We start from the raw sequence: 25,531 nt of genomic DNA, 5'->3' as shown, positions 1-25,531 counted from the left end.
TTCAGCTTCAGCATCAGTCCCTCCAATGAATACTCAGGACTGATTTCCTTTAGGATTGACTGGTTTGATCTTCCTGCAGTCCCAGGGACTCTCAAAAGTCTTCTGCAACACCACAGTTCAAACGCATTAATTCTTTGGCGCTCAGCTTTCTTTATGATCCAATTCTCACATCCATACATGACGATCTGGCAGTTGAGTGCCTGAGCAGGGTTTAAAGTCTGCAAAACAGCTCAGGAAAGTGCTTCAGGCTAATCTTTAACATGAAACAGAACTAGGAATCTTTACAACTGATTTATTATTTTTGCTATTATTACTTCTCTTGCCTGATAACAGTTTATTCTTTTGTCCCTTAAGATCATTATTATTGAGATTTGTTGAAGAGCAAGAATTGTGGCCAAACTTAGATCACAAAATGCATTAGGCCAAAATGGCTTCACTAATGTCAAGAAAGTCATGCCTGTTTATCTTTCTCCAGGGACCCCCTACCCTATCTGCTTATAGTTATACAGTCAGAAGCATCTGCAAATTCTACTTAAGTTTCTTTAAAGGGCATAAAACAACCTGAGCCCACTTGTCTACTTGGTAGGGGTGTCTTTGTGTCCCTTAATGATGTTGAAAATCCATCTACTGTGCATCCCACCCAGGGTGGGTCCATGGTGCTCTAGGGCCTTGTGAATCTCACGTGTGGTCCATGGACCAGCAACATCAGCATCATCTGAGAGCGTATTAGAAATGCAGGGTCTTGGGACTCACCCTTCACCTCCTGAATCAGGAAATCCATCTTAACAACTCCTCAGGGGATTCAGGTATATAGAAAAATATCTGTGTGAGGGACTCCTTGTTTGGTTGATTGGTTTTTAAATTTCCCGTCCATTCACCGAGACAAAGCCAACAACCACAAGTTTGATATCTGGCAATTAAAACTGTTATGAAAGTTTTAGAACACTTCCTCCCAACATCTGTACCTAAATCCTCCTGGATGAGAACAGCAAACAGTTTGGGTTCCAACCCTAGTCCTTAAGGGGCCACACTCCGAGTAGCCCTGTCCTGGGAGATCACGGATGGAAATCAGAGGCTCCTGATCCCCTGGAAGCCATTTGTCAGACTATGTGTATACAGTGTGTGGGTGCACCTGGGGAAATGGCCCTTTTCTCAGGAGTGTGTGTATGCTAAGTTGATTCAGTTGTGTCCGACTCTTTGCCAGGCTCCTCTGTTGGATTCTCCAGGCAAGAATACTGGAATGGGTTGCCATTTCCTCCTCCAGGAGATCTTCCTGACCCAGAGATCAAACCCATATCTTTGACGTCTCCTGCACTGACAGGAGGGTTCTTTACCACTAGTGCTACCAGTTCCCAGGCCAGGGATCGAACCCCGGCCCCCCGCATTGGGAGCACACAGTCTTAGCCCCTGGACCACCAGGGGAGTTCCTTTCTCAGGAGAATCATCAGAATTTCAAAGAGATCTGTGATACCAAAATGGTGAGGAACCATTGCTTTAGAAATGTACCCTGGACATGCTCAGGACGCTGTCCTTCGGTGAACTAACCACAGGCCTCATTGTAGAACACGCAGGAGAGTTTATTCAGGCAGAGTCCATGACCAAGTTTGATAAGATATATGGACATAAGTGGCTGGATAGTAGACAACACCTCCATGTATTAATAGTATTTTATATATGCATGCATGCTAAGTCGCTTCAGTTGTGTCCTACTCTTTGCGACCCCATGGACTGTTGCCTGCCAGGCTTCTCTGCCCAAGGAATTCTCTGGGCAAGAATGTTGGAGTGGATTGCCATGCCCTCCTCCAGGGGATCTTCCTGACTGATCTCCTGCTTTGGCACGCAGGCTTTTTACCCGCTGGGAAGCCCATTTATATATATATACACACACACACACACACACACACACACACACACACATGTGTGTGTGTGTGTATCTGTGGCCAGTGTGTTGGGGGGGGTGGGGGAAGAGAGACGGAGAAATACCCTTTCAATCTGAATGCTGCATAAACCTCCGCCACTTTTAAGATGCATCCCTTTGCTCTAACACCATCTTGTATTCAAGTAAGCATAGCCCTGCTTGGTGGAGAAGGCAGTGGCACCCCACTCCAGTACTCTTGCCTGGAAAATCCCATGGACAGAGGAGCCTGGTGGGGTGCCGTCTTTGGGGTCGGACAGGGTAGGACACGACTGAAGCGACTTAGCAGCAGCAGCAGCAGCCCTGCTTGGACAGGTGAACATATGAGGCTCTTAGTATTGGTGCCTTGGTATAAAGTGAGTTAATCAAATGCTCTGGGCAGTTTTCACTCTAACTTTCCCATTATAGTTTGAGATTTTCCTGGAAGACATTGGGAAAGTGAATGTTCATCTCAGAAGTGTGCCCCAGTGGAGCGCCAAGCCTGGTTGCAATCCCCCTCCCCACTAAGGGCCATTCATTCCCCACTTTATGTATTTCAGGGACTGGCAGCAATGCCTGCTACATGGAGGAAATGAAAAACGTCGAGACGCTAGAAGGAAACCAGGGACAAATGTGTATCAACATGGAGTGGGGTGCCTTTGGGGACAACGGGTGTCTGGATGATATCAGAACAATCTATGACAAACTGGTGGATGAGTTTTCTCTAAACTCTGGGAAGCAAAGGTAATTCCACCTGGTAGAGGAGACAGGACGGTGGTGGGCGGGTGGGGGGCGGGGGTGCAGGGTACGTGGCTGTGTTTCTGCCTGTGTTTGTTTATTTTTTGGCCGAGTCATGTAGCGTGTGGGATCTTAGTTCTCTGACTAGGGATTGAACCTGGGCCCCCTGCATTGAAAGCATGGAGTCCTACCTAACCACTGGACTGCCAGGGAAGTCCCCTGCCTGTTACAGTGAAAGAAGTTTCTAGTGGGAGGGGGCTTTGCACAGAGCCTGGAGACTGTGGTCCCTCAGGTTAACTCCTAACCTTTTCTTTTGGCCCAAGGAGAACAGAGAACTTAGGGATAGCAGTAGCACGTGGTACAAGATGGCCCAGGTTGATGTTCTGTCCAGGTGCCTCCTCTGGGTACAGGGTGGCAGTGGTCACACCAGTCCTCTCAGTGACCATGTTTATTCTGGAACATTCTGGTCTTGCTGTTGCTCTATGTTTCCTCCCCATAGACTAATAGAAACCTCTTGGTCAGCAGGCTGCTCCCTTGTTTAGTGGAAGCAGAACACCCTTGACTTGCAGTTGTTAATGGGCAAGGGAAGTTAGGATGTTGCCAGGGCGGGTGGGGATGGGAGTGGGGGGCTCCGGGTCAGGGCTGAGGCTGAGGCCCGCCTCCCTTTAGCCTTCCCATAGCAGACCTCTAGCGCCTAGTGGCTATTTGGAGCTTTGCAGCTTGGGTTTCAGGGACCCTCCCCAAGATGCCAGTGTCCCCCTTCCCAGCAAAGAGACAAATGATCTCTTGTCTCAGGCTCCCAGGGATCAGGCCATCCTCTGCCACAGCCAAGATGGGGTGGTCAAGTCACGTCCCCAGAAGCAGAACGAAGAGCTAGGGTAGTACCTCTCAAACATAAGTGATTCTCCAGCTAACCTCAAGATTTATGTCTTTTCCAAATACCACCTATGCTGCATGTTTTTCTTTAAATCAGCTTGTGTTCTTGAGTTTAATGAGGGAGGAAAAACCAGTATTATTACCATAAAATGGATATAGTGAAGAAGAGCATTATTTCAGTCCTACCTACTGTGCCCACCAGCGCTCTACAGGAAGACCCTCTTTGTTAAGAGGGAGATGTGTAGGGGTTGGAAGGGGTTAGAGCCATATCAGCACCAAACTGTTCCACACCAAGGAGATGTCTCCTTGGTGAAATGAGAAAGACTAGGTGAGAATTGAGGATAGTTGTGCTATTTCTTGTTGTTTTTTTTTCCTGTGGAGCACCCCAGATCTTCTGGTGTATACAGATTCCAGGGGAGTCTTCCCAGCTTAGGGACACTGAGACATGGGGTGTGTGCATGGAAGCAGTTAAATCTCTTGTCATTTCTTGAGGCCCTTGAGCATGGAGAGGGCAGGAATTAAAAGCCCCAAGAACAGGTGGCCCCCAGGGGTGTGGTGGCTGCCTGGGTCCTCCAGCCCGTGTGGCTTTGTCACTCTGTGGGTGCTTGACAAGCACCCTGGGTTGTGGCAAAACCTTCCGAAAATCTAGTGGAAACATTCCCCGTGTTCTTATCCCTTTAAGCTGCTTGCTAGTTCTGCAGTTAGGTATTGAGCGCTTGACCGAGAGCAGCCCTATGTTGTGCTAGGCCCTGGGACACAAAACTGAGCAAGGTACTCACACTCTGTCCCCTCGAGGCTTTCACTGCAGGGATGCTGAGAGGGCGAGGACCCATGTGTGTTGGGAAGAACGGAGGGTGCCTGGAAGCTGAGCAGGCAGGTGGGGAGGACAGACCCCTTGGAGCAGTGATGGTTGAACTGAGAGCTAGGAGCTTGAGTGGGATTTCACCAGGCAGAGGCAGGGAGTTGGGTGAGGAAGAGGATGATCCAGCGATGAAACAGCGCCGGTGGTAGATACCGCATCTGATCCTGGGAGGGTTGGGGATTCCTCAGTCCTTCCTGGTCTTGCACTTTGCCTCTGCCAGGGAGCACAGGGCTGGGTACACGGGGTGGTGATGCCCGTGAGCCACAGGAAGGCGCCCATGGTTACTCGAGACCAGAGGCCTCCTAGAGATGCCCAGCCTCCCTCCTCTCGTTCCAGGTATGAGAAGATGATCAGCGGTATGTACCTGGGTGAGATTGTCCGCAACATCTTGATCGACTTCGCCAAGAGGGGCTTCCTCTTCCGGGGGCAGATCTCTGAGCCGCTGAAGACCCGGGGCCTCTTTCAGACCAAGTATCTCTCTCAGATCGAGAGGTGAGCGGGCAGGGCCTTCAAGTCACAGGTGGGCCTGGCCAGGGGGCCGTGATGGGGGTGGTAGGCAATCTAGGGGACATTCTGGCCGTTTGTGAGGGTTTTCTTCTTCTCTGGAGTAGTATACCCTGAGCAGTTGCATGTTGAAGTTCCATAATTTTACTGTAAATCATTCCCTTTTATTCATTCTATATGTTAGGGCGTTATATTGATTTGTTTGAAATCGTCCTATGTGTAATAGGTTACATTTCAGGATAGGAAAGGTGCATCGCAGATATTTGAATTGAAGGAGCATCGAGTCCAAAAGAGCCAAGCGCCACTGGTCTGACCTCACCCTCTTCTCCGAAAGGCAGCTGCGGACGCAGGGCTCACCACCCACAGTGTCCCAGCGAGCTGCTTCTGTCTTCCTCCTGTTTTTCTCAGATGGAGTGAACATTTCATCTCTACCATCGACATCTTGCACAGTGAACTGTGGGAGAAAGTAGGAAAGTGCTCAGCAAAAGCGCTTGTGCAGAAGCCTCCTACATTTTAGGATGGTCATGATAGCGGCACTGGGCCAGGGCCTGCTCCTCACTGTCCCCCAAGCCTGGGTCTGTAACCTGCAGGTGAAACTCATTGCCCCCCAGAACCCATGCAGTAAAGTGCTCGCTGCTGTAGACAGCAGCCCCGAGGCCCCGACCTTGGAAGTCTTGAGCATCCAGAGTGGTGGCATTTCACAGTCTCAGGGGAGGGAGGGGCCATGATAGGGAACCAAGTTTCCCACTTCCTTCTCTCTTCGTTCTCAGTTCACCCATGAGCCAGGGTGTGGAAGATAGCAGCCAGAAAAGAAGGAGAAAGTATCAGTGAATATTTCTTGTTAATATTTTTTTATCATGGTCAAGTGAAAAAGTCTGACTTTTCACTGTCGAGTCTGACTCTTTGTGACCCCGTGGACTTCTTTACGACTTCCATCTGTCCATGGCATTCTCCAGGCCAGAATAGTGGAGTGGGTAGCTGTTCCCTTCTCCAGGGGGATCTTCCCAACCCAGGGATCAAACCCAGGTCTCCTGCATTGCAGGCGGATTCTTTACCAGCTGAGCCACAAGGGAAGCCCTTTTTACTGTGGTAGATACACATAGTGTTAACTTTATCATTGTGACCATTTTGGAAGTAGACAGTTCAGCGGCATTAAATACATTCACTTTGTTGTTCGACCATCTGCACCATCCATCTCCAGAACTTTTTTATCTTCCCAAACTGAAATTCCATACCCATTAAATACTAACTCTCCATATCCCCCCTCCCCCAGCCCCTGGCAACCACTGTTCTACCTTCTGTGTCTATGACTTTGACTTCTCTAGTGACTTCATGTAAGTGGAATCATACAGCCTCTGTCCTTTCACATCTGGCTTACCGCACTTAGCATAGTATCATTAAGGTTCATCCATTTGTAGCAGAATTTCCTTTTTTAAGGCTGAATATGAGTAATTCCTTGTATGGTATACACCACATTTTGCTTATCCATTCATCCATCCATGGACACTTGGGTTGCTTCCACTTTTTGGCTGTTGTGCATAATGCTGCTATGAACATGAGTGTGCAAATACATGATCACATCCCGGCTTTCGATTCTTTTGGGTATATACTCAGAAGTGGAATTGATGGATCACATAATTATTTTACTTACTTGGAGGAACTGCTATACTCTTCCACAGAGGCTGTACCATTTTACATCCCACCAACAGTATATACAAGGGCTCCAACTTTATATCCTCGCCAACACTATTTATTTTCTGTTTTTATTTTTCTTTTAATAAGAGCCATCCTGATGGGTGTGAAGTGCTGGGGAAGGTCTTTTCAAGTGTCATATCAAAGGGAGAAATAATAAAGAGAAAATTGCAAATTTTAGCCTCATGGTTTCTGTAAGTTAAAAACAATATCAATCATTAAGCTTAAAAGACAAAACAGCAAACCAAAGAAAGAAAACATCTGCATTCTATATGACAAGATATGGCATGGTGGGTGAGAGCTTTGGTAGTTCTGGTCCTGAGACCTGCTCTATGTCACTGGCTGTGAGCTCTGGGTGAGTTACTCAATCTCCTCCAGCCTCAATTGCCACATCTTTAAAATGGGAACAGTCAAATGTGGATCAGTTGGCTGTTAGGAAGAGGAATGAAGTGATGTATGTAAACACCTGTCACATAGTGAGCCCTCAAAAAAGGCTCACTGCTCTTGTCACTGTTGTCGTCATCGTCACTGTTTCATTGTCAACTCTTTCAATTTCATGAAGAGACAAATATCCCAGGAGACCAAGAGTCAACTTTCAGAAAGGCACTTGCCTTCTGGGTCAAAAGCCCTTTGACCCAGAAATGTATCCTAAAGGAAAAATCTGAGTTGCACACAAAGACTTATAAACAGGAATGTCATCAGAGTGTAGCAAAAAATTTCAAGTTAAATTTCTCTAAATAAATTATGGTCATTCCCAGAATGAACTACTATGGCAGCCTTTTTCAATCCTGGTCTTGGATAAGGAGGTAGGAACTCCCTCAAATATATGAAGTAAGAAAAAAGCAAGAAAGAAAACCATATATAAAGGGCAAGCCCACAATATTATTATCAACTATGTGAAAATGAAAGTCACTTATCATGTCTGACCTTTTGTGACCCCATGGACTGTCCAGTCCATGGAATTCTCCAGGCCAGAATGCTGGAGTGGGTAGCCTTTCCCTTCACCAGGGGATCTTCCCAATCCAGGGATTGAACCCAGGTTTCCTGCATTGTGGGTGGATTCTTTACCAGCTGAGCCACAAGGGAAGCCCATTTATCAACTATACTCCAGTAAAAATAAAAATTTAAACATAAATAAATGACAAGCCTATTTATATACAGAACAAATGCAGTTTAATGATATTCCAGAAAAAACAGATTGGAAGGAAATATATTTAAACCTTAATAGTATTTTCCCCCAGTGTTGGGGCTGTAGAGTTTTAATTTTCCAATTTTAATTTTTCTAGAGTTGCCAGTTTTTCTACAACTTAACTTGTAATACTTGGAGGGTCATTTAAAAAAAAAATTATTTTGAAGGGAAGAGAAAGCCCCATAACCCTTTTCGTGGATAAGCTCAGTTTTGGGGGGCTGGCCCCTGCTGCTCTCCAGCGGGTTCCTTTTCATCCGGCCTCCTGACTTTCGTCCCCCACAGCGACCGATTAGCGCTGCTGCAGGTCCGGGCCATCCTCCAGCAGCTGGGCCTGAACAGCACGTGCGACGACAGTATCCTCGTGAAGACCGTGTGTGGGGTGGTGTCCAAGAGGGCGGCGCAGCTGTGTGGCGCAGGCATGGCTGCTGTGGTGGATAAGATCCGCGAAAACAGGGGGCTGGACCGCCTCAACGTGACTGTGGGCGTGGACGGGACGCTCTACAAGCTTCATCCGCAGTGAGTGGAGCTTCCTTTGGTGGCGGGCGCGTGGGCGAGGCCCCTTTTGGTTCCGGGACACCAGGATGTGATTTCCTGCCCTCCAGTAAAATTCCTCACCAGGAACACAGCCGGCCTGCAGGCTGTGCGGTCGGAGCGGGGCTTGTTTGGCATGAGGAGGCGGGCGCAGGGCGGAGAAGTGGCTTCACTTGGCCAGTTCACCCCGTGGTCCTGACATTTCCTGCTTGCTGCTCCTCCCGGGCCCCTTGTATCCTGGGCGGGGAGCAGGAAAGCAGGAACAGGTGGGCGCGGGCTTACCCATCAGCCTGGGGGAGAAGCTGTTTCTTAGAAGCCAGGAGAGGGAGTGAAGGAAAGGGAGAGGACCCACTGTCTTGTTCTGCTACATCAGTCTGTCAAGAGCCTTGGAAGGCAGGAGCAATCGTGGCCCTGGGCTTTGGAGCACGGAGGCGGGCGGGATCAACCTCCTTTGGCCCGGGTGTCCCACATCCCATGCTGGAGGAGAATGGGTGGGCCCATCTGCTCTTTGACCCGCCGCATGTCTCAAAGCTGGGCTCTTACGAATGGAGTGACCTTATTATTGTCGAAACAGAGGTACTTTGGCCAGTTGAGAGAGGGCTACTAATAATTACAATGGGACCATTCCCCAGTAAACGAGCCATAATGTCACCCTACTTTAAAGCAGGCATACCCAACTCAGCGTGGACAGTGCCCGCCTACCTCACGCCGTGGCTTGGGATGGGACAGGCTGGCTCCATTTCTTCACCTTTGTCACTGTCCTCCTTGTCACTGTGTTTAGAGCTAGTCTCTGGAGCCCAACGTGGACAGGCTTGGATTTAATCCTGACAGCACCCTTTAGAAGCTGTGCTCAATTCCTTCATCTCTGTCAAGTCTCCTCTTCTTTGCGGGATAATAACCATTGGCAGACTGGACATTATGTATATCAAGTGTGGGACACCTAGGAGATACTCAGCAGAGGGCAAGCAGTATTACCTCTAGGAGCCCCGCTGCCCTGAGCATTCTCGGCCTGGCCCTATCTCATTTGCAGCACAAAATGCAAGAATCCAGAGTCGCTTCTCATTTAGAGATTATGCTTCACTTGGGGGTGGAAAGGAAGGCTCCCTCTCAGCTTCAGGTGCTGATGGGCTGGGGTCTCAGAGGGCTGCAAGCTAGGGATGGGTGATGTTTGTTTCCATGAAGCCTGCTGAGCTAACACCTGACCCGGCCTGGCGCGCCTCAGTGGTCCACGCCCAGGTCTCGACATCCCCTTCTTGGATTTCGGTCCTCTAAGATCCTCAGGCTCTGAGGATGGGAGCTGTCTGGGTGTGTTACTCATGCCGTTGCCCTCAGGAGCTGTCCAGAGGAGCTCGTTTGGGATTCTCCGTCGTGTCTCCCTGCTGCAAATTGTAATTAGGTTGGCAGTAAACCTGCTTGCCTCCCGGCGATTCTCAATAAGTCTCTGCTGCTTCAGAGCAGCCCCACCCCCCTCCTTCCTCGCTTCCCTCCTTCCCTTTGGCTGCTTCAGCATCTTCAGGTGGGTCCGGCATCTCTCCTATTCCTCTACCAACCCATCTCTATTTTTCGTCCTTTTCAGCTTCTCCAGAATCATGCACCAAACCGTGAAGGAACTGTCACCAAAGTGTAATGTGTCCTTCCTCTTATCTGAAGACGGCAGCGGCAAAGGAGCCGCCCTCATCACAGCAGTGGGCGTTCGGCTCCGGCAAGAAATGAGCAGCTAAGAGTCCTGACCCCCAGCCTGCTGCCCTTCCAGCACTTCTCTCTTCAAGCAGTGACCCCTTATTTTGCCCAGCGAGCTGTGCTGGGAGACGCCGGCACCAGAGCCCGCCTGCACCACCACAGGGAGGAAACCAGAAGCCCACTAACGGCGCGTAACGTAGGGTACAAAATAGAGTGTGTGCTGTTGATAATCTCCCTGCCCTCCAGGTCCCTCCTCACCTGCCCTACCACTCTGCATGATTTGATTTCAACCCGGTCGTACGTTCCCCACGTGTGAAGTTTAGTGGCGTCCGTTTCTAATTTATGCATTCGTCCAACAGTTATTTATTGGCCCAAGATGAAAAGTCACACTATCTGACAGGCCTTAAGGGCCTCCGCTGCCCGTCCCTGGGGACCCGTCCCCCATGTGCAATGTATTATCACCAGCAGACACTGCCGGGACTTCTCCTCCCATGGGTGCAGTGGCCGCCACTTCCTCCCGGCCCCGCACCCGCTGCTGGCTGGTGTCCCAGCTGGGCATGGCAATGCCACTGAATTATGTGTCCATGGAACTGGTCATAGCCACAGTGTGACAGTCTTGCCTTCTGTCTGTCTTGGGGAGGGGAGGTGGGCAGTCCTGCGGGCAAGTGTCTTGTCTCCATTCGGGTAAAAGGAACCAATCAAGAAACAGTAAGCTCATTGGAATTACCCATCGCTTTTGTGAGCCATGTTGTATGACCTAGTAAACTTTGTACCAATTCAAAAACCCGAGTGATGCTTAATGACTGGGGAGTAGGGAGGATATTGGGGGATGTGGCAAAAACCAAACCCTGGGGGGTTTTGTGGCCTTCTGGGTCGGGGGCAGTTTGAAATGAAGGCTGTGTTCTTCAGCCTTCAGCCTTCTTTTGGCTCAAAGATGCTCTCCCCGTGTCTTCTAGCACCTGCCCTCCAGGCTCCCTGCTGCAGCCCCAGGGGCCTGCCTTGGGGAGGGATTCCTGCACTCCCACCTTGACCCCTTTCAGAAGGTAAAGGCTTCTGTCTTCCAATAGCCTGTCTTCCTCACCTGTAGTTGGAACAAAGTAGAAGCTTGGCTTGCAGGGGCTGTTTGGGTTTCCCGAGAGGACGGGGCAACACTGGCCCCCGCTGCTCCCGCTGTTCCCGAGCAGGTCCTGCCTTCATCATCCTGTCCGCCAACTCCAGGCCAACAGATGAAGAGACCCCCTGCCCAAGTAGATGAAGCCTTGCAGCAGCCCTGGGTAGCAGGGTTGTGGTGCTCTCCCCACCCCCACCCCACACACACCCCCTTTGAAAATTAACCCCTTCTATGGGAAACTGGCCCTTGCCCAACCCTTCCATCCCTGCCCCACCTCAGCCTCAAGGGTACTGTTCCACTCTGTGGCTGCCATTTTGGATTCCTCCCCCCAAGCTGGTCAGTGGACCCCACATCAGTCCACATTCTGGTGCCCTGTGATTGCAGTGCCATGCCACACCTCTGCAAGGTCTTCCCCAGGACTGACTGCGTGTTCACTTTGTTTTGTGAGACCAGGGTCCCTTTATTGGCACTGCCAGCGCCTACAGCACAGTGATTTTGTGGAGAACACAGGTAACATTAAACTCTAGGTGTGCATTTACAGCATTATGTGGTTCTTCTGGAAGGGCCCGAGGCAGGAAAGGTGAGTCAGCAAGCAGGGTGAGGTGTGGACCCGGCTGGGCCTGGAGCTTTCTAGGGGATGGAACGGTTGGTGTTCTCTGCCTGCCAGCCTCTTGAGTGGAAGTTAGGGTGACGGCTGTGTTGCTGACTCGAAGAGGCATTCATGTCAGACGGCTGCCATGGCAGTAATGAAAGTCACGGCTGCTGTTTATGAGGGCTTCCCAGGTGACTCAGTGGTAAAGAATCTGCGTGTCAATGCAGGAGACACAGGTTTGATCCCTGGGTCGGGAAGATCCCCTGGAGGAAGACATGGCAACCCACTCCAGTATTCTTGCCTGGAGAATCCCATGGACAGGAGCCTGGTGGGCTAGAGTCCATGGGGTCACAAAGAGTTGGACATGACATAGTGACTGAGCACACACGCTGTTTATGAAGCACTTAACATGTATTGGACTTGCTAATTTATAGGCATCTCTCCCATCATCCTCAGCCTCCCTGCAAAGTAGTTTTGCAACTGAAAGAGGAAGGCAATGTGAAGGTCATTGTCTTGAGACCACCCAGCTGAGGCTTCTTTTGACCCTTAACCACCATCTCCCCTGGGGTGGACCTGGGTTCTTAGATGCTAAAGCAGAGAAGCCCTGGATTGGCTCACAGGTTAGGGGCTTTGCAGAATTAAGCAGCTTCTTTCCTTGTGTCTTTATCCTGATAATAAATCAGTGTCATGGTTGAGTACTACCCACGGGTGTGTTTTGTTTGGTTCGCACAACATTTATAAAAATGCGAGCCAAATTTAACAATTCTGGAAGTTTCACAAATTTGGATTTCTGGCTTCTCTTGAAAGATGTAGAGGATCAGTCACGTGGCAGCATTTGCCCAGAGCTGATCAGCTACTCTCCCCTTTGGATTCCCATGCCCTCCAGTTTGCCAGTCCCCACCATTCCCTATTGGCCCGACACTGGAAGTCAGTTATCTTTTATCAATATATCTACAATTTTTCTTTCATACTGGGTTCAATTTACTCTATGTTGTATGCCCCAGGAAGGCATTCGACCTTGCAACTCCTGGATTAGATAAGTGTTAGCTCACCCTGTCTTCTTTGAATTATTGGATCCCCTGAAGCACTGTCTGAGGGGCTGGCTGGGAGAGGCAGGACCCACTGCAGAGTTCCTGGCCCCATCTCGTCTTTCCATTGATGTACTGAAGGGTGAGGCACGGGCCAAACTTTCAGAGGTGGTCCTTTCGACTGGCTACTTCTCAAGGGTGCGGAGCCTCTCCCTGCAGCCAGGCACTAGGCTTTAGGGTTCAGTAGACACTCCAGCTTGGGGGCTTTCAGCCTGCCCGTTGACAGCCTCAGAGGGGGCCACATCCCCAGACATGAAAAAAATCTCTTTAGTGTGACACCTGTTGACCCTCGTGGAGAGGGATGGAGTGTAGGTCAGCTCCATCTTGTCCTCCTCGGTTGGCGTGACCCATGGACAGCAACGGAAAGCAAGCCGGAATCCAGAGCGAAACCTGAGGGGTGGAGGGGTCATCTTGAGAAATGGAGTGAGGCCAACAGTTATGGGAACTGCCCTGTGGCTGCCCCACCTCCAGGAGCCGATCTCCCCTCCAGAGTAAAGTTGCTTCGGAAATTCACTCATAAGAGCTCAGGGTCTCTGGAGGACTTCCCTGGTGGTCCAGTGGTTGAGAATCCTCCTGCTGATGCAGGGGACGAGGATTCGATCCCTGGTCCAGGAACTAAGACCTCACACGCCCGTGCAGCTAAGCCCGTGACCACAACTACTGAATCCCGAGCGCCCTAGAGCCTGTGCTCCACAAGAGAAGCCACTGAAATGAGACGCCTGCGCACCGCACCTAGAGAAAAGCCGGTGCGCAGCGAAAGACCCAGGGCAGCCAAAAATAAAGAATTTAAAAAAAAGAGCTCAGAGACACATTCTTTAGTGGGTTGGAGTTTTGGAAACAGCCAGAAGTAATCTGGAGCCAAGTCCAAGTTTGAAGTGGGTGATTAAGCTGGACAAGACCATTTGTTACAAACAAACAAAAACAAACCAAGTACAATTATAACACAACAGATTTTCTTGTTTGATTTGTTAATTGGCTTCTAAAGGAGTATGCAAAGAGGAATCTTAAGAAATTGGGGCTTTGGCAATGTTGGCTGGAATAAGGATGCTCTCCAAGAGGACTGCTTTGAAAGGAAATATGCACATGGACCTACTAAGTTTGGGGACATTTGCTTAAAAAATAAGTGAGCTTTCCCCATGGCAGCACAGAGGGTCCCCATGTAAACGAGAGATCAGAGGAAGGAGAGAGTGAGTAGAAAAAGTGAGACAGAGCTGGCAGAAGGTAGACACTGTCCTGTCAGCAGCAGAAATAAATGAGGCCCTGTGTGGTGCAGAGAGGCAGACAACTGAGTGATCTGTTCCCAGGAGAGGCAAGCTTCTGTGTTGCAGAAGCGCGGACCTGACGTTGGTTCCTCCCCCTGTAGCTCTAGAGATTCCATGGTGCAGCCCAATAAATGCCTTTATTATGGGAGCTTCATGGCCACTGTCCCTTATACCTACATTCAGCATGTCCCAACCTGAGCTCCCTATCCTCTTCCCCCCATGTCCCTGACAGTCGTCCTCATCTCAATTCCTGATAACTGACCACCCAAGAACCTGGAGTCATCCTTGACTTCCTCTCCATCAAATTCTGTTGACTCTACCTTAGCAATCTCCAGATTCTGACCACTTCTCATGCATCTAAACCCACCATCTCTTGCCTGCCGGGATTATTGCAATTGCCTAATCCTCTCCCTGCTTCTCCCCCTTGCCTTGGGTGTTCCCTCTGCCTGGAACTCTATCCAGACAGCTACCAGGGCCCACTCAGTCCTCAAATGTGCTCAAAAGGTCCCTCAGTAAGGCCTACCCTGACCATCCTGTAAAATTGCAACCTTTATGCCCATTACTTCCCCCATTACTTCCTGTCCTCCCAGTTCTTCTTTTTTTCTATAGGATTTATCACCTAATACACACTGTGGCTCATTGACTCATTCAGTTCAGTTCAGTCGCTCAGTCGTGTCCGACTCTTTGCGACCCCATGAATCGCAGCACGTCAGGCCTCCCTGTCCATCACCAACTCCCAGAGTTCACTCATAGGTTTGCTTATTGTCTATCTCCACCTGCTGCCCAAGAAGGTCAGCTCCCTGAGGAAAGGGATCACTGTTTTTGTTCACCAGCGTATCCCAAAGGGCCTGGAACAGTGCTGGCACACAAAGCCACTGGGGATTATTTTCTGGAGAAAAGAAGATGGCACCAGGAGGAACAGTCCTACTGCAGAGCTGGTGTCTTCAAATACTGAACGATCAGAGGTTGTTTCAGGAACTCATAGAGCCGTGGGGTGCTGACTCCCACGGACTGTCACTGGGTAGCAGGGCACAGACACAGAAGGCTGGGGGCCCTCCCTGATGTGACAGTCCCTGTCTCTAAGTTCTCACTTCTACAACTGCATGAGAGAAAAATGTGTGATGTGGGGATGAGATTACAGACCTTGGAAACACATGGAATTCTTGTTGTATGAGTTTAGGAGAGTCTTCCTTTCTGAGACTCAGTTTCTTTATCTGTAAAATGGGGATAACACCTCCATCCCATTACATGGGTAGCCCTGGTGGCTCAGATGGTAAAGAATCCACCTGCAATGCAGGAGAGGCAGGTTTCTCCCTGGAGAAGGGAATGGCAACCCACTCTAGTATTCTTGCCTGGAGAATTCCATGGACAGAGGAGCTTGGTGGGCTACAGTCCATGGGGTATACTTGCCTGTAAGGAGAAAATGGAGGGTTCTGAAGCCTATTAAACATTCAAAAGATAAAAGTCAGTCTCTCACTTCCTTCTGGCCTGCCCCAGGTGGGTAGGATGTCTGAGCAACAAAGGCTCTACTGGCCTTATGAATGGCCTGGATATCAGTGCAGAAAGGTGATACAAGAGGCCCAGGGTCAATGTCACCCACATCACTGCCTTGTTAAGGCCAGGACTCAATGTTCACCTCTCACCGACTCTTCCCTGGCCCCACCGTTCTGAGGCTGAGTGGCCTGCTCTACAAGAAGGACTCCTGGGCACTGGGGCTCCTGCCTGGCCCAGCATCTCCCACCTGTGCACGTGCTCCAGAGCAAATGCCAGCCCCTCAGTGAGACTCCACTTCTCTAGAGGTATGTGAGCAGCAGGGAGTGAGAATTGGGCTCCTTCCTCCCTGGCAGTCTCTGCCAAGGTCATTTCCTAGCGGCCCTGAAAGCCCCTCCTGTGATCTTCCAGGGAGTAACCCGTTTCCCCTCCAGCCTCAGCCCCAGGCCTCAGGCTGAGTGCTTCATTCGCTGCAGCTGGCACTGTCCTCCCCCACAGACAGTCCTCAGCGCCTCCTCAATGTAGAAGGCTCTTAAAAACATCAGTACCTCCCTCCTTGTTTTTTTTTGTCTTTATTGAATTTCTTACAATATTGCTTCTTTATGTTTGGTTTTTTTGGCCAACAGGCACGTGTGATCTTAGCTCCCCATCCAGGGATCAAACCCACACCCCCTGCATTGGCAGGCAAAGTCCTAACCACTGGACCACGAGGGAAGTAGCCAAGTCCCTCCCTCCTTTACCTGGCTCCTTCCTTCCTCCCTCTCGGCTGTCCTTCTGCCTCTCTGCCCCTCCCTCCATCTCTCTGTCCCTCCCTTCTCTCTTCTCCTTGTCCAGGTGCAGCCCCCAGAAGAGCGAGCAGGAGCAGGCGGTCATGAAAGCTGTAGGCTTGGCATTGGGCAGAGCTTTGGGGAGGGGGTGGGGCTCAAGGGAGGCCCAGACGACAGCGAGGATTATGCTCGGGGATGCCTGTGAGGATGGCAATCCCATGGGGGTAGTGAAGCTGTGCAGGGGGGTCCAGATGGAACCAGGCTGAGGAGAGGGGCTGGGATGAGGGCTCACCTGTGGTTGAGACAGCAGTAAATGATGGGATTGTACATGGTGGAGCTCATGGCCAGCCAGAAGAGCGCCAGGTAGACCTGCTGGATGAACTTGTGGCAGTAGATGTCCTCCTGGAAGGTGCCCAGGATGAAGTAGAGGTGGTAGGGCAGCCAGCAGATGGCAAACGTCACCACCACCAGCACCATGGTCTTCACGAACTGGTCCAGGAGACACTCCGGTCACTCCTCAGCCCGGATGCCCCAAGACCCACCAGTCTTCCTGAGGGTGAGGGTGGGGCACCCCTCATGCCAGCCTGAGAAGCCCTCAATAATCAGGTCCCCTCTGCGTCCGGAACCTCAGTCCCCCAGAACACCTACTACCCATGCACTCCTGGGCCCTCTACCCAGCTTTTGCTCAGGCTGGTCTCTAGGCTCACACTGCTGTTTTTCCTTCTTAGTCCTCACTCCTCAAAGCCCAGTTCAATGCCACCTTCTCTAAAAAGCGTCTTGGATCCTTCTTTGAGCAAAGCAGCTCCCCTCTGGAGAGTGGATGAGCTCTCGCTCCTAACCCCATCCTTAGAAGACACCCTGCCAGCTATGGGTCCGCAAGACCCCCACTCGCTGCAATCTGTGTCTGTCACAACCCAAAGACCAAAGGCAAGTCGGCCGGCCTGGGGAAGCAGGAATGAAGGCTCTGGCCAGAGACTTGGGACAAACGCAAGGTACATGCGGAGTCTATACTCCGCGGCGCCCTTTCGGGGGTGGGCCCGGAATGACCGATGCCGAGGCGGGGCCAAACTTCCGGCCCCGCCCTGACCCCGTCCCCTCCGCCCCCGGAGCTCACCTTCTTCTTGGCCTGCAGGTGGCGCAAGTTGGCACCATGAGCCTGGTGCCCCGGGACAGAGCGTCTCCAGAGCGTGAGTCCGATGACACTGTAGGCGACGAACATCACCACGAGAGGCAGGAAGTAAATGAGGGCGATCACTACGAGGTGGTACCTGGAGGGAGAGTCAAGGGCCTGGGCACCTGGAGACTGCCAGAGCTCAGTCCCCAGGCCTTGCGGTGCCCCTGAGTTTTCCTGGCAGGCCACCCTGGGGCCGCCTCCCAAGACCTTGGTTTAATTTTTTTTTTTTTAAGGCAAATCAACTAGCATATGTGCCCAGTGAGGGCTTCCCCTGCCGCAAAAGGGACACCAGTGTAAGCTTGGAGTCCTTCCAAGTGGCAGACAAGTTATCAAACGAGGAAATAAATAGGAATGAAAAAGTTAACCAATACATTTTTTTAAAATTTATAATGACATTAAGCACAAATGAAAGTGGCTCAGTCGTGTCCGACTCTTTGCGACCTCATGGACTATACAGTCCATGGAATTCTCTAGGCCAGAATACTGGAGTGGGTAGCCTTTCCCTTCTCTAGGGGATCTTCCCAACTCAGGAATCGAACTGGGGTCTCCTGCACTGCAGGCAGATTCTTCACCAGCTGAGCTATCAGGGAAGCCCCATTAAGCATAAAAGAGGAAGTAAAATTACATATCCCACCCCCACCACTATTAACGATTTGGAATATTTTCTTCCAGAATCATGCATTATATGTGTGTATATACACAGGTATTAGATTATGTATATCGTCTATATCTGCATTTGTCTGTCTAAATAGATTTCCTGGAGTTGATACGTTTCTATCCTGCACCAGCATCCCTACCAGGGAATGGGGCAGTGAAGACGGGCCACACGGTTCAAGCTATCGGATCACCTCTTCCTGACTGTGAGCATTGTTGGAAACACGGCTCACATCAGCAGACACAATTTCTGCTGTGAGCAAGTGGCCTGGAACACCACTGATGGTGCTCATCCAGTCCCCGTGGAGGACACCCGGGGCTGTGTTGAGGCCCTTTTTTTTCCTGTGGGGTAAAGGACATGCCTGCTGCCCCTTCTGGTTTCTGAGTGATGCTGCAGTCACGCTCCAACAAGACCCAGGCAGCAGCATTTGGTGAATGGACCCGAGCCCCCTGGCCCTGTCATGTGACCTTCTTCTAGGAAAACTGAGGTGTTCCCAAGCCACTTTCCTCCGCATGTGCCAGCCTTTCTGGGCCCCTTTCAAGAGGTGCTGCCACCTGGAGGGAGGAGAGTAGACGGGTTCTTCCCTAAATACCTTCCCTAAAACCTGAGTTTAGAATTTGACTTTCTAATTACAACATGTCTGGCGCCTCCTAGACACCCTGATCCCCATCTGTCCTCCTGTGGAGCAGGTAAGGAGAGGAGGAGCAGTGAGTGCCAGGCCCTGTCACCTTTGATTGTGAGGTCACAGATGGACCTTGAAGATCAGCTGAGCCATCTGCCTCAGTGTCCAGATTGAGGAACCGAGGCTCGGAGAGGCACAGGAAGTCTGTGTCATGTGAAACAGCTCTACAGACTTAACACCTAAATAATTTCCCTTTCACTGAGAATGAGCCCTGAGGAGTCAGAAGACCTGGGTTCTTGTCCAGCCTCTAATTTAAAGCATGACCTTGGGCAATCAGATCTCTCCTTCAGTCTCAGTTTCCCCGTTTGTAAAACATGGAGATCATCTCCACCATGCTTCCCGAATATGAGTGATGCCCCTTTGGTGCCTCATTCTTTTTTGGGTCGGTGCAGAATGGGGATTCACTCTGGGCTAAGTTCCCACCAGAAGGGAGAGCCAAGGAGCTTTGGGGACCATCTTCTAGGGCCTGCCATTATCAGGAATGGCTTCTCTCACACCTGAGACTGCCTTTTTTTTTTTTTTTTTGCATTTTGATTTTGAAAGTGTATGTGCATTTTCCTGGAGAGGGCATCTGTCATTTTATCAGATCCATACACACAGAATGTGAGCCTGTAAGGATGGAGCCCCCAGTCTAAACCTCAGAAGCTCCCTAACCCAAGAATGAATAATAAATTCTCACACACAAGAAACCAAGCTTTCGCCCAAATCCTCTCAGAATTCGAAGTATCATCAAAGTATACCCTCCTAGCCCACCTCTGCCCTCTTGCTTTCTGCCGTCGTCTGAATCAGGGTCACAAATCACCGACCCCAGAAAACTGGTGGTTGGTACCTTGAATTCTCACCATTCCGTGCCTCCAGGAGAAAAACTCCATGTTAAGGTGGAAAAAGGTCTGTCTAGTCAAGGCTGTGGTTTTTCCAGTGGTCATGTATGGATGTGAGAGTTGGACTGTGAAGAAAGCTGAGCACTGAAGAATTGATGCTTTTGAACTGTGGTGTTGGAGAAGACTCTTGAGAGTCCCTTGGACTGCAAGGAGGTCCAACCAGTCCATCCTAAAGGAAATCAGCCTGCGTGTTCATTGGAAGGACTGATGCTAAAGCTGAAACTCCAATACTTTGGCCACCTCATGTGAAGAATTGACTCACTGGAAAAGACCCTGATGCTGGGAGGGATTGGGGGCAGGAGGAGAAGGGGACGACAGAGGATGAGATGGCTGGATGGCATCACGGACTCGATGGGACGTGAGTTTGAGTGAACTCTGGGGAGTTGGTGATGGACAGGGAGGCCGGGCCTGCTCCGATTCATGGGGTCGCAGAGTCGGACACGACCCAGCGACTGAATTGAACTGAACTGAAGGTGGAAAAACATCGCCCCCCAGTGGCCAGTCTCGAAATGTTCTGCTCCCATCCCTTCCCTGAGCCAGGAAGAGGGGCGAGTCCCTACATGGACACCGCCGACGAAGCATTGAATCCTGAGAACGTGAGGGTACAGGGTGAGGGCAAAGACCCATGGCAGGGCCTGACCTCGAAATACAGCAGTCCCCAGAAACAGGCTTCTCAGAGGAACGGCGCCTTCTGGCCAGTGCTCGGGACTGGAGGAGAGGTAGAGGCCGGCGTTGGGAGACAGGGGGCGAGGAGGGGCCTGAATTGTTGCCGAGATCTGGCGGCTCTGGGCTCAGAGCGTGTACAGCCTTTTATACTTGCGGCAGCCAGGCTTTTCTTGGACTAAGTCTGACGGGTTTGTTTTCGTTTACTCCGGTTTAAACGACCACATACTGGGCACAGGTTCTGCTGCAGTGCCTCACAACAACCCCTGAGCAAGGTTCTCTTGCGAATCTCCTTTGAGAGAGAAAGAGCCAAAGGCTCAGAGAGGTTAAATGACTCAAAGGATCCTTGAGCCAGCAGGGGACAGAGCAGGATTCCAACCCGAATACTGTCCCCAGAACCTCAACCGATTCTTTATCCTCAATTTTGAATTTCCAAGGTTCTTGGGGATGACAGAGCCACATGAGAACTAGGCAAACTGAGGCCCAGAAAAGAAAAGGACTTATCCAGGGTCACACAGAAGCTGCACCGTGTCTGAGTTCTGCTTTCTGCCCCCATCCCCTAGCCCATGGTGCCTGCCTCATCTCAAGGCTATCTCCAGGCTTCTCCTGAAAACATCCCAGACTCCATCATCTGCCCTTTCTTTCTGCCTCAGTACCCTGCTACCCCCTTTATTTAAGCAAGAGTGTTGACGAGATTGGACTCTGAAGCAGGACTGCCTGAATTTAAATCCTTGATTTACCACCTAATAGCTGTGTGGTCCTAGGCCCTTAGTTTTTTTAGTGCTTTGGTTTCCTCATCTGAGAAATGGAAATAATAATAATACATACTCATACTGTTATGAGAATTAAATGAGTTCATGTATGTAAAGTGCTTAGACCAGACCTGACATTTACTGAGTGCTAAGTGTCAGTTTTAGTTGATCCTGTGCTCACATTATCCCCAGTTCACCTATGCACTCACACTTACACACTGCACACATGTACACCATGAATGTGCATGCACGCACACACAGGCACATGTGCACAAACCGTGTTACCCCACCCCCAGGCCTTACAAAAGGAGCATCTTGCCACCGCTGTCTTCAGGCCAGGCCACCACGCACTTGGTGGCGCCCTCATCCGTGGTGATGGTGGAGTAGAAGCACTGGGGGAAGGCGAGGGCCAGGGCCACCAGCCAGATGCCAGCAATGACCGCTCTGGTGCCAGGAGCTGAGAGCCGGGGCTGGAAGGGGTGGACGATGGCCATGTACCTGTGAGCAGAGGGCGGTGTGAACGGTGGGTGCACGCCCTTCAGACCAGTCTGCACCTCCTCTTCCCACTCCAGGCCCACACTCTCCCGTCCTATTCCCCACACCCTGCTGGTGACCTGCAGAGAGCTGCCGAGCTGGTGACTGTCTTGTAGACACGTGGCACACTAGTGCCCTAAACCTCTGTCCACCTCATCGCCTCCTTCTGAGCATGGACATGCTCTCAGAAGGCCACAAGAGGGCAGTGTGGCCACACCAGAAGTCCATCTGGGGCATTGTCCTGCAGCTCCGCCCTGCCGAGTTCCTCAGCAGCTCAGCCTCTCTTCTGTTCAGAAACTTTAACAGATCCCGAAGTTCTTCTGCACAAAGCCCAAAGCAGCTGCCTACCAGCAATCTGCAGTGAAGGAAGTGCTCTACATATGCAGAAATGACCTTGGTCCTAGATGACCCCCCCAGCCTTCCTCCCTGGGATTAATCTGAACCTTGAGACATGGCCAGGACAATAAGACAAAGCTCAAAGCCCACCCTTTCGCTGATCCTGACATGATATCTGATATACTACCTGCCCCACCCCAAAACACAAACCCTAGCGCTTCGAATCCCCTGCTGCTGCTGCTGCTAAGTCGCTTCAGTCCTATCCAACTCTGTGCGACCCCATAGATGGCAGCCCACCAGGCTCCCCCATCCCTGTGATTCTACAGGCAAGAACACTGGAGTGGGTTGCTATTTCCTTCTCCAATGCATGAAAGTGAAAAGTGAAAGTAAAGTCGCTCAGTTGTGTCCAACTCCTAGCAACCCCATGGACTGCAGCCTACCAGGCTCCTCTGTCCATGGGATTTTCCAGGCAAGAGTACTGGAGTGGGGTGCCATTGCCTTCTCCATCGAATCCCCTATCCCCTTCCTAATATTTTCCCATAGCCCTCATGACCTCAAAATACAATATATAATTTATTTAATCTTGTATTTCTATTTAAGTTTTCACCAGGGCAGGCATCTTTATCTGTTTTTACCTGAATGTGCAGAACAGTGTCTGTACATAGTGGGCACGGGGGGAATTTCTTCCTATGACTAAGAATGAATGAAGAAATGAATGGACACGTCTCCATTATTACCATCCTGACCTGAGCCACCGTCTTCCCTCCCCTGAGTTACCTAGTCAACTGCCTCCTGCCTGTCTGGACTCCTGGCTCCACTCTGCCCTCTACAGTCCATACTACCCACCCCCCACCTGAGCTTTAAGGGGGAAGTTCCATGAGACCACACTTTTCCCACTGCTGTATATTTCCCAGTGCCTGGAACAGTGCCTCAGATACTTACTGAGTGAATGAAAGTCTTAGGTGACTTTCAGATCTGCTGACTGATCACTCTTTTACCCTCCTGTCCCCTATCGCCTGCAGAGGCTCAGTCTGCAGCCCCAGAGATACAGCACCTGGGAGGTAATTGGCCCCATCGTAATTATGTGGTAACTGCATGCAGTGTTTAATTTTCCCCTCAAATTATCTATCTAGGAAGAGGAAACAATATAAGCAATTTCCTTGTAAAATAAAGAAACCAAAACAAAAATCAACTCCAGAGAAGAACACTCCAGAAGGTCCCTAAAACACTGTTGTTCTTCCCCTATAGCCTTGAACACCCATCTAGGGCAAAGTTCTTTCTCGTGTCTAACCTTATCCTTTCTCGTCTCAGTTCCACAGTCCTCTGTGAAACTATTCCAGATGCATAGTTTAGGATCATGAACAGGTTAGGAGGCAATTAATTCCCTGGGTTCCACATTTAACTTGCTGTGTGACTATGGGTGTGTTATCAGCCCTGTCTGAAGCCAACACAGTGAACCGGCTCCCCATAACTGCCCCACTACCCCGCTGCCCCTACTTGCCTGTCAGCAGCAATGGCAGTCATGGAGTAGATACTGACGAACATGGCTGTGATGGGGAAGAGGTTCTGGAAGTAGCAGAAGGCACGGCCAAAGTACCAGATGTTGTGGCTGGCGTAGACGAAGTTGAAGGCAGCGTTGAAGGCAGCCATGCAGAGGTCGGCCAGGGCCAGGTTGACGATGAAGTAGTTGGTCACCGTGCGCATCCTCTGATGGGCCAGAATGATCCAGATGACTGTGGCATTGCCTATCACAGCCACCAGCACCAGGGCCAGGTAGGCTGCGGTCCACAGTGCCAGCTGCCAACCGGGCATGGAGAAGGCTGTGATGCCCGTGGCATTGCTGTCAAGGCCAGACGAGATGTTGATATCGGTCATCACGACACAGGCCCCCATGGCCGCCTCTGAGTCTGGCACAAGGGGTAAGGCTCCTTGGCTCCCTCCAGGCCCTGGTGCCCTGTGGGAGCACACAAATCCTCTCTGAGTGCGGGAAGCAGGAGGAGTGGGTGCTGAGCCAGGCGCGTCCAGGGAGCGGGGGGGTCACTCCCAAGTCTCAAACAGAGATGAGTTAGGCTGAGCAGACAGCCGGGTCCAGAGCCCTAGGCACTTCAGATTCCCATGTCCTGGCCAGCCTTCTCCAACGTCACGTGGATATCTAGAATCCAAGACGTGGTCTCAGAGTAAGAGGCATCCTTCTAAATCATCAGCCTGTGTCTTCACTGCAGAAATGGAAAAAGAGATTCCAAGTGGGGACCAGCCCAGGTCATGTAGTAAGTTGGTGATAAACTCGAACCCAGGTCCCTCCTAATGTGGTTCAGGAGACATTAGGGATCAGACGTGCGCAAAGCAGCTGTCTGGATCCCGCAGGTCAGTTGTGCAGCAGGCTGTCTCTCCAGGCGCTGGGGTGCAGGCGGGGAGGCCTTCCCGCTGCTCTCCGGGCGGGGCCGTGTGGTGCAGGGCGACGAGGGCCTTGGCAGAGGTGCTGTCTTCTCACGAGCTGGGGCTTTGCCTCCGCCCTTCGTCCCACCTCCTGCGTGGATGGCCAGGCTTCATCTCTTGAGGAAAGATTTAGGACTGGCTGCTGAGGCAGGGAGAGACCCAGGGAAAGTTGAGGGGGTGGCAGGGGTGGGGCCTGGCATGGAGGGCACAGTCCTCAGTAGGGTGTTTACATTCAGTGGGGCCGGAGCTACATCTAGAATGTGACTAGGGGCATGGGCTTGGGAGCCTCGGGGACTCCAGGCAAGGACTCCTAAACCTTTCCGAACTTCAGTTCCCATCTGAAAAAAATAGGAACCATACAGCATGCATCTCACAGTGTTTTGGTGAGTTTTAGATGAGATAGTGTGTGTTAAGTCTGATTAGCACAGGAGCTGACACATAAAAGGCGTGACAAGGAGTCGCAGCCCTGTGGGAGGCCCCCGGGCCTGCTCAGGGCTCTGTGACCAAGACGGAACCCAAAGCATGTCCAACACGTTCTCCGGTGATGTTAATGCTGCTGGCCCAGGGACCTCACTTTGAGAACCACTGTCTTAGGACAAGGACAGGGGTCACCGCCTCTCCTGTGAGCTCCAGAAAACCCCGAGGGGCGGCCCGCAGACTCCACTCTTGGGCACTGACTGTGTGATGTGTCGGGCACTGCCTGAGGCTGCTGTGTCTGAGTGACTGTATGTGTATGTGACTGGCATGTGTAAGCGCATGCACATTTGTGCACCTGTGCACACCTGTGGGGGTGTAGACCATCAAGACCCAGCAGCCTCAGAAGGGCAGGGCATGTCCCTCCTTAACGCTTGGAGGGTTCTCAGTCACCAGCACTGGCAGCCCTGCTGTGCCAACGGTGTGCTGTCTCCTTGGACTCCAGCCAGCTTCCGGGGACCCCTACTCTTCTTGTGGGTGTGTATACTGTAGGACCCTGGGCCTCCTGCCCTCCCAGAGTCAGCTTAGGACACAATGGCTCCCACCCTGGCCAGGCCACGGGGCAGAGGGAGGCCTGTTCCCTGTCTGGATTGGGCCATCAGCCTCTGTTTGGAAAACTGCCTTTTGCTGAACGACCTCTGCCTCTGATGTCTTTTGGCGGGAGAGC

General features: G+C 51.2%; 2 protein-coding genes across 7 annotated transcripts in view; one reads left to right on the top strand and one right to left on the bottom strand.

Annotated features, from left to right (window-relative positions):
* HK1 (hexokinase 1) overlaps window positions 1-10,750 on the top strand; it is a 112,761-nt gene extending 102,011 nt beyond the window's left edge. For all 3 annotated transcript variants that reach the window (XM_086382618.1, XM_086382617.1, XM_086382619.1), the window contains 4 exons: window positions 2,455-2,638; window positions 4,707-4,862; window positions 8,038-8,271; window positions 9,863-10,750. In XM_086382618.1, the coding sequence (XP_086238744.1) occupies window positions 2,455-2,638; window positions 4,707-4,862; window positions 8,038-8,271; window positions 9,863-10,007 (719 nt within the window). In that variant the 3' untranslated portion in view covers window positions 10,008-10,750. The remainder of the gene's footprint in view (window positions 1-2,454; window positions 2,639-4,706; window positions 4,863-8,037; window positions 8,272-9,862) is intronic.
* TACR2 (tachykinin receptor 2) lies at window positions 5,149-24,342 on the bottom strand. Of its 4 annotated transcripts, none has more exons than XM_086382623.1 (6): window positions 23,456-24,342; window positions 21,388-21,582; window positions 17,392-17,545; window positions 16,570-16,766; window positions 13,037-13,147; window positions 5,149-5,328 (listed from the first exon to the last, which is right to left on the bottom strand). In XM_086382623.1, exons 1-6 carry the CDS (start codon window positions 23,845-23,847, stop codon window positions 5,190-5,192), a joined length of 1,188 nt encoding a protein of 395 aa, XP_086238749.1. In that variant the 5' UTR covers window positions 23,848-24,342; the 3' UTR covers window positions 5,149-5,189. The 4 variants fall into 4 exon arrangements, with proteins under 4 accessions (XP_086238749.1, XP_086238747.1, XP_086238748.1 ...); XM_086382621.1 differs by lacking the exon at window positions 5,149-5,328 and adding an exon at window positions 11,513-11,932; XM_086382622.1 differs by lacking the exon at window positions 5,149-5,328 and adding an exon at window positions 11,513-11,880.
* Between the last annotated feature and the right edge of the window lie 1,189 nt (window positions 24,343-25,531).

The sequence above is a fragment of the Bos grunniens genome, chromosome 28 (assembly GCF_055505025.1).
Source record: "Bos grunniens cultivar Pamir isolate PY7600 chromosome 28, Bosgru_T2T1.0, whole genome shotgun sequence".
Taxonomy (NCBI): Eukaryota; Metazoa; Chordata; class Mammalia; order Artiodactyla; family Bovidae; genus Bos; species Bos grunniens.
This window is presented reverse-complemented; position numbering and strand designations above follow the sequence as displayed.